Consider the following 15,000-nt stretch of genomic DNA (forward strand, 5'->3'; position numbering starts at 1 on the left):
TCTCTCTCTCTCTCGCCCTCTCTCACTCTCTCTCTCTCTCTCTCTCTCTCCCTCTCTCTCTCTCCCTCTCTCTCTCTAACCCTCTCTCTCTCTCCCTCTCTCTCTCTAACACTCTCTCTTTCTCTCTCTCTCTCTCTCTCCCTCTCTCTAACCCTCTCTCTTTCTCTCTCTCTTTCTCTCTCTCTCTCTCTCTCTCCCTCTCTCTATCTCTCTCTCTCTCTCTCCCTCCTCTCTCTCGCTCTCCCTCTCTCTCTCTCTAACCCTCTCTCTCTCTCTCTCTCTCTCTCTCTCTCTCCCTCTCTCCCCCTCTCTCTCTCTCTAACCCTCTCTCTCTCTCTCTCTCTCTCTCTCTCTCTCTCTCTCCCTCTCTCTCTCTCTCTAACCCTCTCTCTCTCTCTCTCTCTCTCTCTCTCTCTCTCCCTCTCCCTCCCTCCCAGCCCGGGACAGGGAGACCCCCCAGGGAGAAGGACCCCTGGTTCCAGTGACCCCCAGGGGAGACATACCGGTAGCCCACAACCAGCATGTGATCTCTGCTAGCGGAGCGCAGGTTAGCCTCAGCGCCAGCGGTGCTAATGGGGATCTGGCAGTAAATGGAGAGGCATTAAGCAATCAGAGCGTTAGCGTTTAGCTCTCCCATTACCTTGATTCTACTCCTGGTGACCTGGAGGGGTCTGTCGCTTTCGATTCGCCCCAACGAGCTGCAGGGATCCCAGCATGTGCCCCCGCTTAGAGAGTCCCAAGCTTCTTGGTATCAAACACCGCCATGTTCATGTAATAATTGGGATTTTAATGCCTTCATTTCAAGATATGGCTGCTTTGAAGACGGTTCAATGTGTCATATTCACAACAAACAAAGCAACAGCAATGAAACGCCTGATTCTCAGGCTCCCTTCAACAAAGCAATCATATAAAAGCCGATCCCCAGACCGGCTCCGGTGCAGGGACCAGAGGTTGGGGAATCGCTGGTTTAGTCGACTCTGATATCCTACTCTCCGTTTCCATTTAGTCTCAGACGTGGTCACCATCCATCCAGCTCTGTTTACTACGTATCGGGGTAATGGAGTCTTCAACGTACCCCCTCATGTTGCTCATGTCCAGCCTCAGTCCTCCCGCCGTTGTCTCTGAGCTGTTGGTGGGTTGGTTCTCTAGCTCGTTCTCTGAACTCTCCTTTGAACTGAAGTGACGGCTGCAGTTCGATGCTGACATAGAGCAGGTTAACGCTGATCGCTTTAGGACGGACTAAACTGGTTTTAATTGGACCAAATAACCCTGACCCCGGGCCCGGCCAGGCTCTGACCTTCGGGGGGGGGGGTTTCATCAGTACAAAAAACTCTGGAATACGGTGATACCTGCAGGCATGGAATGGAAGTATGGGGGTTATTAGAAATGGTTGAGGAGGGACTGATAATAATATAAACAATAATAAACAATATATCAACAATATATATTGTTAGGTTAACCCATTCCCTGTATACAGCAAAGATAGCTCGGATAAGATAAGATGATAGGGACTATTTTTTAGTTCTAGGACATACAACATACAATAAGTTTGTAACAGGGGTGTGGGTGGGTGGGGGGTAAGGGGGGAGGCTAGGCAGAGAGTGGGTGAACTCTGACTTCAGACAGCTCAATCCAGCAGCCGGTCTGTTGAACTGAACCACACTGAGGCTTCTGTTGTAGCTACTGGATGTTAGCCCTGACCTCAGAGCAGCCAGCGGGGAGCCACAAGGTGAGCCCTGATGCAGAGGAAGCCGTTCAGACCTCCCACCGTCACAAACACAACTGGTGCCAAGGTGAACCGTGGAACGGACCAATGATCCGGGCCTGCTGGGGGCCAGCTGTTTGTCGTGTTTAGAGGGCGATCTGGAGGGTTCTACCACCACGGCGAGGTGGAGGGCTGCTATTGTACGACAAGAGAGTATAGCGACGGCGGTGGTGTACGTTACATGGAATACAGCATCGTACGAGATGTAGACAGTATATATGGTAAACGGATGGCATTTATACCACGCATCTCTAACCAGTGGCCGCTCAAAGCGCTTAACAATACCGCCTCACATTCACCCATTCATGTACACATTCACACCCCGACGGCGGAGTCAGCCCCTCAGGGTGACAGCCAGCTGGTCAGGAGCAGTCAGGGTGGGGCGTCTCGCTCAGGGACACCTCAACCCTCAGCTAGGAGGAGCCGGGGATCGAACCACCAACCTTCAGGTTACCAGTCAGCCCGCTCTACCTCCTGAGACACATGCAGCCACTTTGAGTTATAGCGCTGTACGATATGTTTGGTTTGGGTAATGATCAGTACAAAAGCTTTTATTTAGGTGAGGCCAAAAAAAAAAAAAACTTCCTTCCATTGATTGGAGGGAGCTCAGAGAGACAGATGCTCAGAGGTGGAGCAGGAAAGGGAAGGGGTTAGACAGTATATGCACACTTATGGAGCAGGTAGGGGTTAGACAGTACAGGAACACTTTAGGAGCAGGTAAGGTTTAAGGCATCTTTCTTCAGGATTTGAACCATGAACCTCTGTAGCCTTATCCACTCCACTCTCCTCCCAGCCCTGTGCATCAGGCCCTAGAGTCCCAGTCTACATGATGATGAGACAGCCGTCCTCACCGGGGAGGGGACGAGAGGAGAGGATGAGCTCATCTACGACCCACTAGTGCTGCGGTGCCTCACCCGGAGCCCGATCTCCCTCACGCTCTTTTTTAAAGTGCTGCAGGCAGAATCCCGGACAGCCCACCTGACAGCCCTGTTAGAGCTGATTTATACACTGCGCTACTCTATTGTGTTGGTTTCCAGGCACCCAATGGAACATTCTTGACGTTTCTATAAAAACCGGCGCAGATAGAGCATAGCGCCGATGGAGGATCATCTATCTTTGTCCAACAGGCCGGGACCAACAGGAGGGCTGAGGACTGAGGACCCCGGCTCCCAGGAGCAGGATATAGGCTCCACGTTGTTAGGGCGGCTCAAGCCGCTTCAGACACTATACAGTACATCAAAGGCAGCATTGCATGACTATCTTTGTTCCTCCAGTCCGACAATATTTCAAAAGGGGTTTACTGCTTTTATATGGCCCAGTAAACATGACTCGTAAATATCTTAAAGTATGGCGTAAAAAAACACCACACTAGCACACACGATTCCTCCGTCGATACAAGACTCTGGTTTCATTCAGTTATCAAACGGGGGTACTTAGCCATGAGTTATGTCTGCTGCGACTAGAACCCGAATTAGTCTCACTTGTGTCAGGGCGTGAGTTACGCACACACACTTGCACATGCCGGCTTCATAAATCTGCGCAGAAGAATGTGCTACGGAGAATTAAAATAGCAGAAGAGAGGAAGCACAGACCTATGGTTGTGGGGGCAAATATTGATTTGATTTGGTACTTAAAAGTGGAAGTGTGTGTGGATACATGCACTCTCTCTCTCTCTCTCTCTCTCTCAGTGAGACTTGTTTCCCAGAGGAACACAAATGATACTCGCTGGGTAAGGCGTGAGATTGGCTCCAGGTTTCTCGTAGGGTGTTATTAAACAGCGGGAGAAGTAGTTACAGGAATTGTTTCTCCTGAGCCCGGCCCGAACTGCTCCATTTCTGCGGTCGCAGCCTCAGAGCTCATATCTGGGAGTCGGTTTGATCCAAAATGGTGGCCGACACTAAGTCGCCTCCCGGTGTCTCCGAGTGTCAGACTCCATCGGGGGCCCGGCGCTGATGCTCCCCCCCCCCCTTGTGCGGTGGGTCCATGTACAACATGAAATCATATCTCTGCGGCCATGTTTGCTCACATGAAACATTCATGCCAGCTTTTTGTTATCATGTTAAATATTTACTGCGACACGACAGTACAGTCTGTACAGATTCAGCTCCCTTGGGCCAGCTGACGTCAGGGCTTTCATGAAACGTTAAGACTTACACTTACACACAGGGCGTTTAGCAGACGCTTTTATCCAGAGCGACTTACAACAAGTACATTTGTCAGAAGAAAGAGAAACGACAATATATCTCTGTTTGTACAGTAAGGATAGTCATAGAACCAAGTGCCAAGCACTAGCCATCACTAGGTTAACGCATTCCCCGTACACAACACAGACAGCTAAGATAAGATGCCACACATTAAGTAGTATTTTGCCTGGAAGTACAACATACAATAAGTACGTAGGAGATTTTGGAGGGGGTGGAAAGTATGTAAGAACGACCAAGCGATGTCTCCTCCAGCGTTGCAACACAGTGTCCATCTGTGGAACAGGAAGTTCTTCCCAGCTGTTATCGACAGTAAGTTCTGATAAAGGGGTCAGGGGTCACCGTGGGTCTGGGGCCACAGAGAGTGGGTATAAAGCCCCGGGTTCAGCCAGCCCCGAGCCCACAGGTCCATCATGCAGGCTGAACACATGACCAGACTGGGGCTGATGCTGCTGCTGGCCACCGCCATGGGTGAGTCTGGGTCCTGGCCTTCATTCACAGCCAGACACTGATGCAGACCACCTCAATGCAGGACATTCTCCTACCACTACATATGGTTCCACTACACAGCTCATGGCTGTGTTGTATCTAGTCCTGGTTGTGATGTGTATCTAGTCCTGGTTGTGTTGTGTATCTAGCCCTGGGTGTGTTGTGTAACTAGCCCTGGGTGTGTTGTGTATCTAGCCCTGAGTGTGTTGTGTATCTAATCCTGATTGTGTTGTGTATCTAGCCCTGGGTGTGTTGTGTATCTAGTCCTGGTTGTGTTGTGTATCTAGCCCTGGGTGTGTTGTGTATCTAGTCCTGTATGTTCTGTATCTAGTCCTGGTTGTGTTGTGTATCTAGTCTTGGTTGTGTATCTAGCCCTGAGTGTGTTGTGTATCTAGTCCTGGTTGTGCTATATATCTAGTCCTGTATGTTGTGTATCTAGTCCTGTATGTTGTGTATCTAGCCCTGGGTGTGTTGTATATCTAGTCCTGTATGTTGTGTATCTAGCCCTGGGTGTGTTGTGTATCTAGCCCTGGGTATGTTGTGTATCTAGCCCTAGGTGTGTTGTGTATCTAGTCCTGTATGTTGTGTATCTAACCCTGGTTGTATTGTGTATCTAGTCCTGTATGTTGTGTATCTAGTCCTGTATGTTGTGTATCTAGCCCTGAGTGTGTTGTGTATCTAGTCCTGGTTGTGTGTTGTGTATCTAGCCCTGGGTGTGTTGTGTATCTAGTCCTGGTTGTATGTTGTGTATATAGCCCTGGGTGTGTTGTGTATCTAGTCCTGGTTGTATGTTGTGTATATAGCCCTGGGTGTGTTGTGTGTCTAGTCCTGGATGTGTTGTATATCTAGTTCTGTATGTTGTGTATCTAGCCCTGGGTGTGTGTATCCAGTCCTGGTTGTGTATCTAGTCCTGGGTGTTGTGTATCTAGTCCTGGGTGTTGTGTATCTAGTCCTGGGTGTGTGTTGTGTATCTAGCCCTGGGTGTATGTTGTGTATATAGCCCTGGTTGTGTTGTGTATCTAGCCCTGGGTGTGTTGTGTATCTAGTCCTGGTTGTGTGTTGTGTATCTAGCCCTGGGTGTGTTGTGTATCTAGTCCTGGTTGTATGTTGTGTATATAGCCCTGGGTGTGTTGTGTATCTAGCCCTGGGTGTGTTGTGTTCCAGCTCATGGCTGTGGTGTCCCTGGGGTCCAGCCCAACATCAACAGGGTGGTGAACGGAGAGGAGGCGCGGCCACACAGCTGGCCCTGGCAGGTAATGCTACCGGTACCATGCTCTCTACAGGTGTACATGTTGTACTGGTTAACACCAGTACAGGTACTACATGTACACCACTATCTTACATAACATATAAGCTACATTACACCATTTCCTATTCTACTCTTTATTAGACTTTTACCCTATACCTGGCACTTAAAAATAGTACTACTCTTATCCTAGTTGTTGTGTACGGGGAATGGGTTAACCTAGTGATGGTTAGTGCATGGCAATTGGTTCTATGAACATCCTTACTGTACCGACAGAGATATACTGTTGTTTCTCTTTCTTCTGACGAATGGACTTATTGTAACGCCCTGAAGGTCCATGACCTATTCTCTGAATGCCCTCTAGGTGTCTCTGCAGGTGAAACACGGTAGCCGCTACCATCACACGTGTGGGGGCACTCTGATTGGTCCTCGCTGGGTGCTGACAGCGGGGCACTGTATCTGGTGAGGCTCACCCACACAGGCCAACTGCTACTGGGGACTGATGATAGGCCAACAGGCAAACCATTACACCCACTGACCCTACAACCGTTACCTCTGGGGAGACATGGTGGGAATATCACTGTTCTCCACGCTCCGGGCAAACCATGACATGAATGTAAATCCTTGTTATGATTACATGTACATTTAGATTTAGGGTGTTTAGCAGCCGCTTTTCCCAAAGAAATTTACAATGAGTACATTTGTCAGAAGAAAGAGAAACAACAATATATCGCTGTGGGTAAAGTAAGGATGTCTGTAGAACCAAGTGCCAAGCACTAAAAACCACTAGGTTAACCCATTCCCCGTATACAACAGAGATAGCTGGGATAAGATGCTACACAAATAAGTACTATTTTTTAAGTGCCAGAATGTACAACATACAATACGTGCGTACAATCACATCGTAGTCAATCCGCCGACGTTTCCATAAGGGAGGCTCAGAACCACAAAGCATATAATTTGAGTTGGAATAGCAAGAAAGTAAAGTGCAGCACTACCTATTTTCTTAAACCGGAATGCAGGGCAGCCAACATTCTGCTGCTATCCAATAATTCACCGACACCAACGGCTAAATCCAGTTCTCAGAGAGCAGAACCGCAGCTGGTCTGACAGCCCGTCTCAGGAGGGTAGGGCCTTGTACGCGTCGATCCCAGGGCATAGGAGTCAGGCTGCCAGGCCCCCAGGACAAGATAAGATGGCCTTCATGCTTTCCATATGGGAAATGCTAGCATAAGAATTTATATAAAAGAGATCTAACCATTTATATCAATAAAATCTCCAAGTACGGTTTCAGCCTAAATACATGCAGTGGTACATACAGTCATATTTTTGTGTGAAAGCAGACTCACCAAGTTATGATAGCTGCCAAATCACTGACGTACCCATGCACACCAGACGCTATGAACATCCTTACTGCACCGACAGTGATATGACAAATGCACTTATTTTAAGTCGCTTTGGATCAAAGTGTCTCCTAAATGCCCTAAATAAAAATGACCGCTCGGAGTTAAAAGCTCTGAATGTAAACGTAAATGTAATCTTTAGTGTGTTTGGTCCCAGGCCAGGCGACGTTTACCGCGTGGTGCTGGGAGAACACGACCTCAGCGTCCACGAGGGGACCGAGCAGACCAGGGACGTCATGCGCATCGTGGTACACCCCGACTGGGACCTGGACCTCGTAGCCAGAGGGTGAGCCTTAGACCTGGTCCCGGACTGGGACCTGGTCCCGGACTGGGACCTGGACTAAGACTAAAATACTTTCAAAATACATTGTAGGGCATTTAGCACACTTTTTTATTCAAAGTGACGGATAAGGGGAAAAAATAATAACATGCAAAGACCTTCTAGATACAATAAACAAACTGATATATACGATATGAGCATACTGTTTAATCTCTAAGAGGCTCACCTGGTCAAATACAGTAAGGGGTCGATGTGAACCCAGCGGTGCTCTGACCCCCAGAAGCGACATGGCTCTACTGAAACTGGACAAGAGTCCGGTCCTGGACGGGTCCGTGGGTCCGGCCTGTCTGCCGGGAGCCGGGGAGGTCCTGAGCCATGGAGCGGCCTGCTACCTGTCGGGATGGGGGAACCTCTACAGTAAGACTCTGCTTCCTGTCGGGATGGGGGAACCTCTACAGTAAGACTCTGCTACCTGTAGGGCTGGGGGAACCTCTACAGTAAGACTCTGCTACCTGTCGGGATGGGGGAACCTCTACAGTAAGACTCTGCTTCCTGTCGGGATGGGGGAACCTCTACAGTAAGACTCTGCTACCTGTAGGGCTGGGGGAACCTCTACAGTAAGACTCTGCTACCTGTAGGGCTGGGGGAACCTCTACAGTAAGACTCTGCTACCTGTAGGGCTGGGGGAACCTCTACAGTAAGACTCTGCTACCTGTAGGGCTGGGGGAACCTCTACAGTAAGACTCTGCTACCTGTAGGGCTGGGGAACCTCTACAGTAAGACTCTGCTTCCTGTAGGGCTGGGGGAACCTCTACAGTAAGACTCTACTTCCTGTAGGGCTGGGGGAACCTCTACAGTAAGACTCTGCTCTGGTCCAGGGATGAATATTCATAAGAGTGGGACTTGAACATGTGTGGACAGCGTCAGTCATCTTGGAACCTCATTGGGGCCACTCGGGCCGTATCTCACGCTCTACGTCCTGGCCACTACAGAGCTCACTATTTAGTGATCACTATAGAGCTCACTATTTAATGATCACTTTAGAGGTCACTATTTAGTGATCACTTTAGAGCTCACTATTTAGTGATCACTTTAGAGCTCACTATTTAGTGATCACTATAGAGCTCACTATTTAGTGATCACTTTAGAGCTCACTATTTAGCGATCACTTTAGAGCTCACTATTTAGTGATCACTCTATCGGTCACTATTTACGCAATAAGGTTGATTCAGATGCTAATTATGTGCCATATGTTCCGACCCTCCCCTTTGGGTCTGACGTTGACCATGGAAACCGCCATGCATCATGGGATATGTGCCAGTGCTGAAATAACTGCAGGCACATACTTATTTTATGGTGCATTATGGTTACTAAGTAGTGCACTATATCGGGAGCCAGATTTGCATACTCAAATTTTGTACGCGACAAAATGGTGACCAGAAATGGAACTATGTCGGGAACACGTGAAAGACCGCGCCCACGCCCTCGTGAGCTTCCCGTGAGTTTCCAAGATGGCTTACGGCCGGCGGCGGCGGCCATCTTGTGTTGCAGCCCACGGCCCAATCCCCGACCGCCTGCAGCAGGTCCTGCTGCCCGTGGTGGAGCACAGCGTCTGTAGCCGTAGCGACTGGTGGGGCGGCACCGTGAAGACCACCATGATCTGCGCTGGAGGGGACGCCGAGTCCGGCTGCAACGTGAGCAACCATCATCTACCCCTCTCTCTCTCTGACTGTATCCCCTCTCTCTCTCTGACTGTATCCCCTCTCTCTCTGACTGTATCCCTCTCTCTCTCTGACTGTATCCCTCTCTCTCTCTGACTGTATCCCTCTCTCTCTCTGACTGTATCCCTCTCTCTCTCTGACTGTATCCCTCTCTCTCTCTGACTGTATCCCTCTCTCTCTCTGACTGTATCCCCTCTCTCTCTGACTGTATCCCTCTCTCTCTCTGACTGTATCCCTCTCTCTCTCTGACTGTATCCCCTCTCTCTCTGACTGTATCCCTCTCTCTCTCTGACTGTATCCCTCTCTCTCTCTGACTGTATCCCCTCTCTCTCTGACTGTATCCCTCTCTCTCTCTGACTGTATCCCTCTCTCTCTCTGACTGTATCCCTCTCTCTCTCTGACTGTATCCCCTCTCTCTCTGACTGTATCCCCTCTCTCTCTGACTGTATCCCCTCTCTCTCTGACTGTATCCCCTCTCTCTCTGACTGTATCCCCTCTCTCTCTCTGACTGTATCCCCTCTCTCTCTGACTGTATCCCCTCTCTCTCTCTGACTGTATCCCCTCTCTCTCTGACTGTATCCCCTCTCTCTCTGACTGTATCCCCTCTCTCTCTCTGACTGTATCCCTCTCTCTCTCTGACTGTATCCCCTCTCTCTCTGACTGTATCCCCTCTCTCTCTCTGACTGTATCCCCTCTCTCTCTGACTGTATCCCCTCTCTCTCTGACTGTATCCCCTCTCTCTCTCTGACTGTATCCCTCTCTCTCTCTGACTGTATCCCTCTCTCTCTCTGACTGTATCCCCTCTCTCTCTCTGACTGTATCCCCTCTCTCTCTGACTGTATCCCTCTCTCTCTCTGACTGTATCCCTCTCTCTCTCTGACTGTATCCCTCTCTCTCTCTGACTGTATCCCCTCTCTCTCTGACTGTATCCCCTCTCTCTCTCTGACTGTATCCCTCTCTCTCTCTGACTGTATCCCCTCTCTCTCTCTGACTGTATCCCTCTCTCTCTCTCTGACTGTATCCCCTCTCTCTCTGACTGTATCCCCTCTCTCTCTCTGACTGTATCCCTCTCTCTCTCTGACTGTATCCCTCTCTCTCTCTGACTGTATCCCCTCTCTCTCTCTGACTGTATCCCCTCTCTCTCTCTGACTGTATCCCTCTCTCTCTCTGACTGTATCCCCTCTCTCTCTGACTGTATCCCTCCCTCTCTCTGACCGTATCCCTCTCTGTCCATATCTCTCTCTGTCTGTTGATGTTGAGCTCCTTTCCCGTCTCTCCTGAAGCCCTCTCTAGTATTTAAGTACTATTGTAGTATTTGGCTCTGTTATACTACTTATCTCTCTCTAACTAGTCTCCCCCCTCCCCCCTCTCGCCCCCTCCCCTGTCAGGGTGACTCCGGGGGTCCCCTGAGCTGTCGGGGGGCTGACGGGCGCTGGGCGGTCCACGGGGTCACCAGCTTTGTGTCGCCTCTGGTCTGCAACGAGGAGCAGAAGCCCACCGTCTTCACCCGGACCTCCGCCTTCACCGACTGGATCAGCGACGTAGGTCCCCCCCCCCCCACCCCCACAGCATGGCGTCGCTGTAGACCAGGTTGAACCTGTGTGAACCAGTTTAGACTGGGTTTAACTGCACTGTCTTTTTCAGGTCATGCTTCACTACTGAGGAGCCCTGGAGGACTGGGCCACCATCGCACCACCTGGTTTCTGCAATAAACTGGTTTAACCTTTTGGACTGATTCACCGACTGCTCACTAAACAGGCTTAGAGGTGGAGGGGTGGAGGTGAGACAGGTTTTGGTGAGACAGGTGGAGCTGAGACAGGTGGAGGTGAGACAGGTCACAACTGTAGTTAGGAAAGGTGGAGGGGAGGCAGGTGTAGTTAGGACAGGTGGAGGTGAGACAGGTCACAACTGTAGTTAGGACAGGTGGAGGTGAGAAAGGTGGCGGTGAGACAGGTCACAACTGTAGTTAGGAAAGGTGGAGGGGAGACAGGTGTAGTTAGGACAGGTGGAGGTGAGACAGGTGAAGGTAGGACAGGTGGAGGTGAGACAGGTGGAGGTAGGAGAGGTGGAGGTGAGACAGGTGAAGGTAGGACAGGTGGAGGTGAGACAGGTGGAGGTAGGAGAGGTGGAGGTGAGACAGGTGAAGGTAGGACAGGTGGAGGTGAGACAGGTGGAGTTAGGAGAGGTGGAGGGAGACAGGTGACAGAAGTTGTCTTATGACCTCTGGAGGTCTTCAGAGCAGAAGTTTAGACATGAAAACACGATGAATCGTTTCCACTGAGAACCCTGTGGCTCCATATCTCACCTCCCTGAGGAGACGAACGAGGCTCCACACCAGCTGAAGACCGCATCCATCACCCACAATGCATCTGGACAGGGCGCTGTGTTCGCTCTTCAGATTAATTGCCAAGTCGGGAAACTTCCAAACGTCAAAGTTAGAAGAAGATATTCTCTTCTTATGAAATTTGAAAAATTATAACGAATAGATGATCAAATTATCCAAATAGAGTGTTATGTCAATTGTTCATTTTTTTCTAGAAATGGTGGTGGCATTCAACTGAGAAGAGATAATAGTTTAAACTTCAGGTTTATGTCTACGACTCCTGCGCCGACTGCTGGTGTAAAGGGGTAGTTTCATTCCGATCTCAGACGCTATGGATGCCATTTGAGTCAATATTAAATAAATACACCAATAGATATGGCTATGAAATAAATAAATGTGGCAATAAATTAAAAAAATATATATTTAAACAAATACATTTAAAAATTACGTTTTTCAAAAAAACTGCTTTTAACTATTTTCCGTCCCACCTGTGTGTTAGGGGCGCTCCCCAGTGGAGAGTGGCGGTACTACTGAGAAAGGACGAACAAGACTTAAAGGCTTATTAACTGCAACAGATTGGATACAAGAGCTCCTTTATACCTCAAAGATACTGGCAAAGAATATCCATTCATTCAGTGAGTATGTATGCTGATGATTGTGTGCGGTGATGAGGTTGTGTGGGGATGGCTGGTTTAACCTGTTGCACACTGACTAGTCACATCAGGCAGGTGAGGCTGCCTCAACCAGCCATCGTCCACACACACAACCATGTCCAGACCATCGAGAAGAGCTTGGAGCGACTGGGAGTGTGTGGTAGCTCAGGGGGTAGAGCGGGTCGGCGGCTCATCTAGAGGGTTGCTAGTTCGATCCCCTAGCTCCACTCAGTCCGTGTGCAGGGCACCTCCCCCTCACTGCTCCTGACCAGCTGGCTGTCGCCTTCGCTTGGCACTGAATGCATGGGCGAATGTTAGGCAGTATTGTAAAGCACTTTGAGTGAACACTGGTTAGAAAAGCGCGGTATAAATGCAGAACCTTTACCCTTTACCCAGTGGTTGAACCCAGTGTAACTCAGAAACAGAAACGTTCTCCGGTGTGTCTCAGGTGTCAATAAAGGCATGTGGGTGGGCGTGGCGGTCACTGGGTCACTAGGGCCCTTCCTTGACGACGGAGTGAGGCGGTTCCCAGAGGCGTTGGCGCCGCGGGGGGCCGGTGTTTATGGCTTTATGATCCCCATCATGCTGCCGGCTCCGGGAGCTGCAGGTGATGACTTTACCCTCGCTCACCTCGCCGCCTGCTAGCTCGCACACTCTGTCCTCGTGGCAGCCCGCCCTCCCCCTCTTCACTACCCCCTCACCCTCCCTCCCTGCCCTCCCTCCTTCCCTCCCCCCCCTCCCTCCCTCCCCCGCCCCCCCTCCCTCCCTCCCTCCCCTCACCCTCCCTCCCCCTCCCCCTCCCTCCCTCCCTGCCCTCCCTCCCTCCCTCCCCTCCCCCTCCCTCCCTCCCTCCCCCTCCCTCCCTCTCCCTCCCTCCCTCCCCTCCCTCCCCCTCCCTCCCTCCCCTCCCTCCCCCTCCCTCCCCCTCCCTCCCTCCCCCTCCCTCCCCTCCCCCTCCCTCCCTCCCTCCCTGCCTCCCCTCCCTCTCCCTCCCTCCCTCCCCCCCTCCCTCCCTCCCCCCCCTCCGCCCCCTCCCTCCCCCTCCCTCCCCCTCCCTCCCTCGCCTCATCAACCCCCCACTAGTGAGGAGCTCCTGATTAGTAGTGAGACCCCAAAGCTGCCATCTGCTGATCAATAAAGATCATTAAGGCTGACAGCAGTCAGACTAATTAATACGTAGTTAGGAGAGACGTAGTTAGGAGAGAGGGGGGAGAGAGATACAGAGAGAGAGGGGGGGGGAGAGAGAGAGACAGGGAGAGAGAGATACAGAGAGAGAGAGAGAGAGAGAAAGAGAGAGAGAGAGAGAGCGAGAGGGAGAGAGACAGAGAGAGAGGGATCTCTCTTTGACATCTGATATGATATCTGATATGTATATATATTTTGTATTTTAATGTTTGATATTTTGTTCACCTCTTTGGCAATTTAAATGCTTGTCTCTGACGCAAATGAAGCTTCTTTGAATTTAATTGAATGGAAAGAATGAGAGAGGGAGAGAGAGAGTGAGAGAGAGAGTAAGAGGGAGAGAGAGAGAGAGTAAGAGGGAGCGAGAGAGAGAGAGAGAGACATTCCGGTCTAAGGGTGAAGGTAGAGCAGGCTGATCTTTCCGTTGGACGCCGACCCCACGGAGTCACATGATCAGAGTCATGAGATCGGAGTCCATCAGAGAGCGGCCATAAAGACATCGCCATGCTTCTTCCCACTGCAGGCCCCATGTGGAGCGGACTCTTACCGTGGTGCCGTGGGAGTTCCCAGGAGGTCACAGGTGAACGGTGGTTTTGTTGCTATCTGCTCGGAGACACAGGAGCTGTTTACCTGTACAACAACACAGTGAAGGCTAACAGCTCTGATAAGCTGAGAGAGTGAGATAGTTCAGATCATCGATATCTTCAGAGCACATAGTCGGGCCCTGGGCCAAGGAATCTGAAATCAGAGACGACTCTCTGTCTCTCTCTGTGTCTCTGTCTCTCTCTCTCTGGCTCTCTGTGTCTCTCTCTCTGTGTCTCTGTCTCTCTCTGTGTCTCTGTCTCTCTTTGTCTCTGTCTCTCTCTGTCTCTCTCTCTCTCTCTCTGTCTCTCTTTCTCTCTCTCTCTCTCTCTCTCTCTCTCTCTGTGTCTTTGTCTCTATATCTATATAGATATAGATCTATACAGAGATATATAGATATATCTCTATATAGATCTATATCTATATAGATCTATAATGATCTATATAGATATAGATCAACAAATCATGTTGTATTGAAAAGAGAATGATGACTAAATTAATAAATTTAAGAGATTATGGAGTATTTCGATTGCATACTCTACATTTATGACATGTCAACTACACTAGAACTATCTACTGCACAACATCTCTCTGAAGAGATTTGAAACAGAAGTATAAAACAAAAACAATGGTGGCTTGTTTTACAAGACTAATATTAGTATTATCACAGTACAATGTTTGGAAAAACAGCTAAGGTCATCGAGATATTACCTCCTTATCCCAGGGTTATTGATAATCAATATGCATCATATAAATACCCTTAATCAATAAAATGTTTAGTGGTCTAACAGGAGAGGGTTGAGTCTTTCCACTGGACCCCCACCTGACAGAATCCGAGAGCAGAAGCGAGAGTTTGGAGCAAGGGCGTAGGAACCGGGGGGGACGGAGGGGACATGTCCCCTCCAATATTGGAGACAGTCGCATTTGTCCCACCTAAAAATTATACCGGGGGAGAAAAATATTTTATTCTATTTTGAAAGCGCAACACAGCGTCTTGTCACCGCTTCTTATCCTAAAAAACTGGATGATTGAGCGTGCAATTAAAGAATTGATTTGATATTTATCAGTTCATTACTGCCATTCAAAATGTGTTTTCCTTTACATTTACAAATGTATCTTTTTGGTAGAAAAAAATATATTTGTGAGTTTTTTCAG

General features: G+C 49.6%; 1 protein-coding gene across 1 annotated transcript; it reads left to right on the plus strand.

Moving 5' to 3' along the window:
- Positions 1-4,379: 4,379 nt before the first annotated feature.
- Positions 4,380-10,767, plus strand: LOC307077801 (chymotrypsin-like elastase family member 3B; the record flags this gene model as incomplete). The annotated part of the gene is made up of 8 exons (XM_079739275.1): positions 4,380-4,437; positions 5,620-5,708; positions 6,066-6,163; positions 7,262-7,390; positions 7,665-7,801; positions 8,936-9,078; positions 10,494-10,646; positions 10,750-10,767. 8 exons carry the CDS (start codon positions 4,380-4,382, stop codon positions 10,765-10,767), a joined length of 825 nt encoding a protein of 274 aa, XP_079595401.1.
- Between the last annotated feature and the right edge of the window lie 4,233 nt (positions 10,768-15,000).

The sequence above is a fragment of the Pollachius pollachius genome, assembly GCF_949987615.1.
Source record: "Pollachius pollachius genome assembly, chromosome: 7".
Lineage (NCBI taxonomy): Eukaryota > Metazoa > Chordata > Actinopteri > Gadiformes > Gadidae > Pollachius > Pollachius pollachius.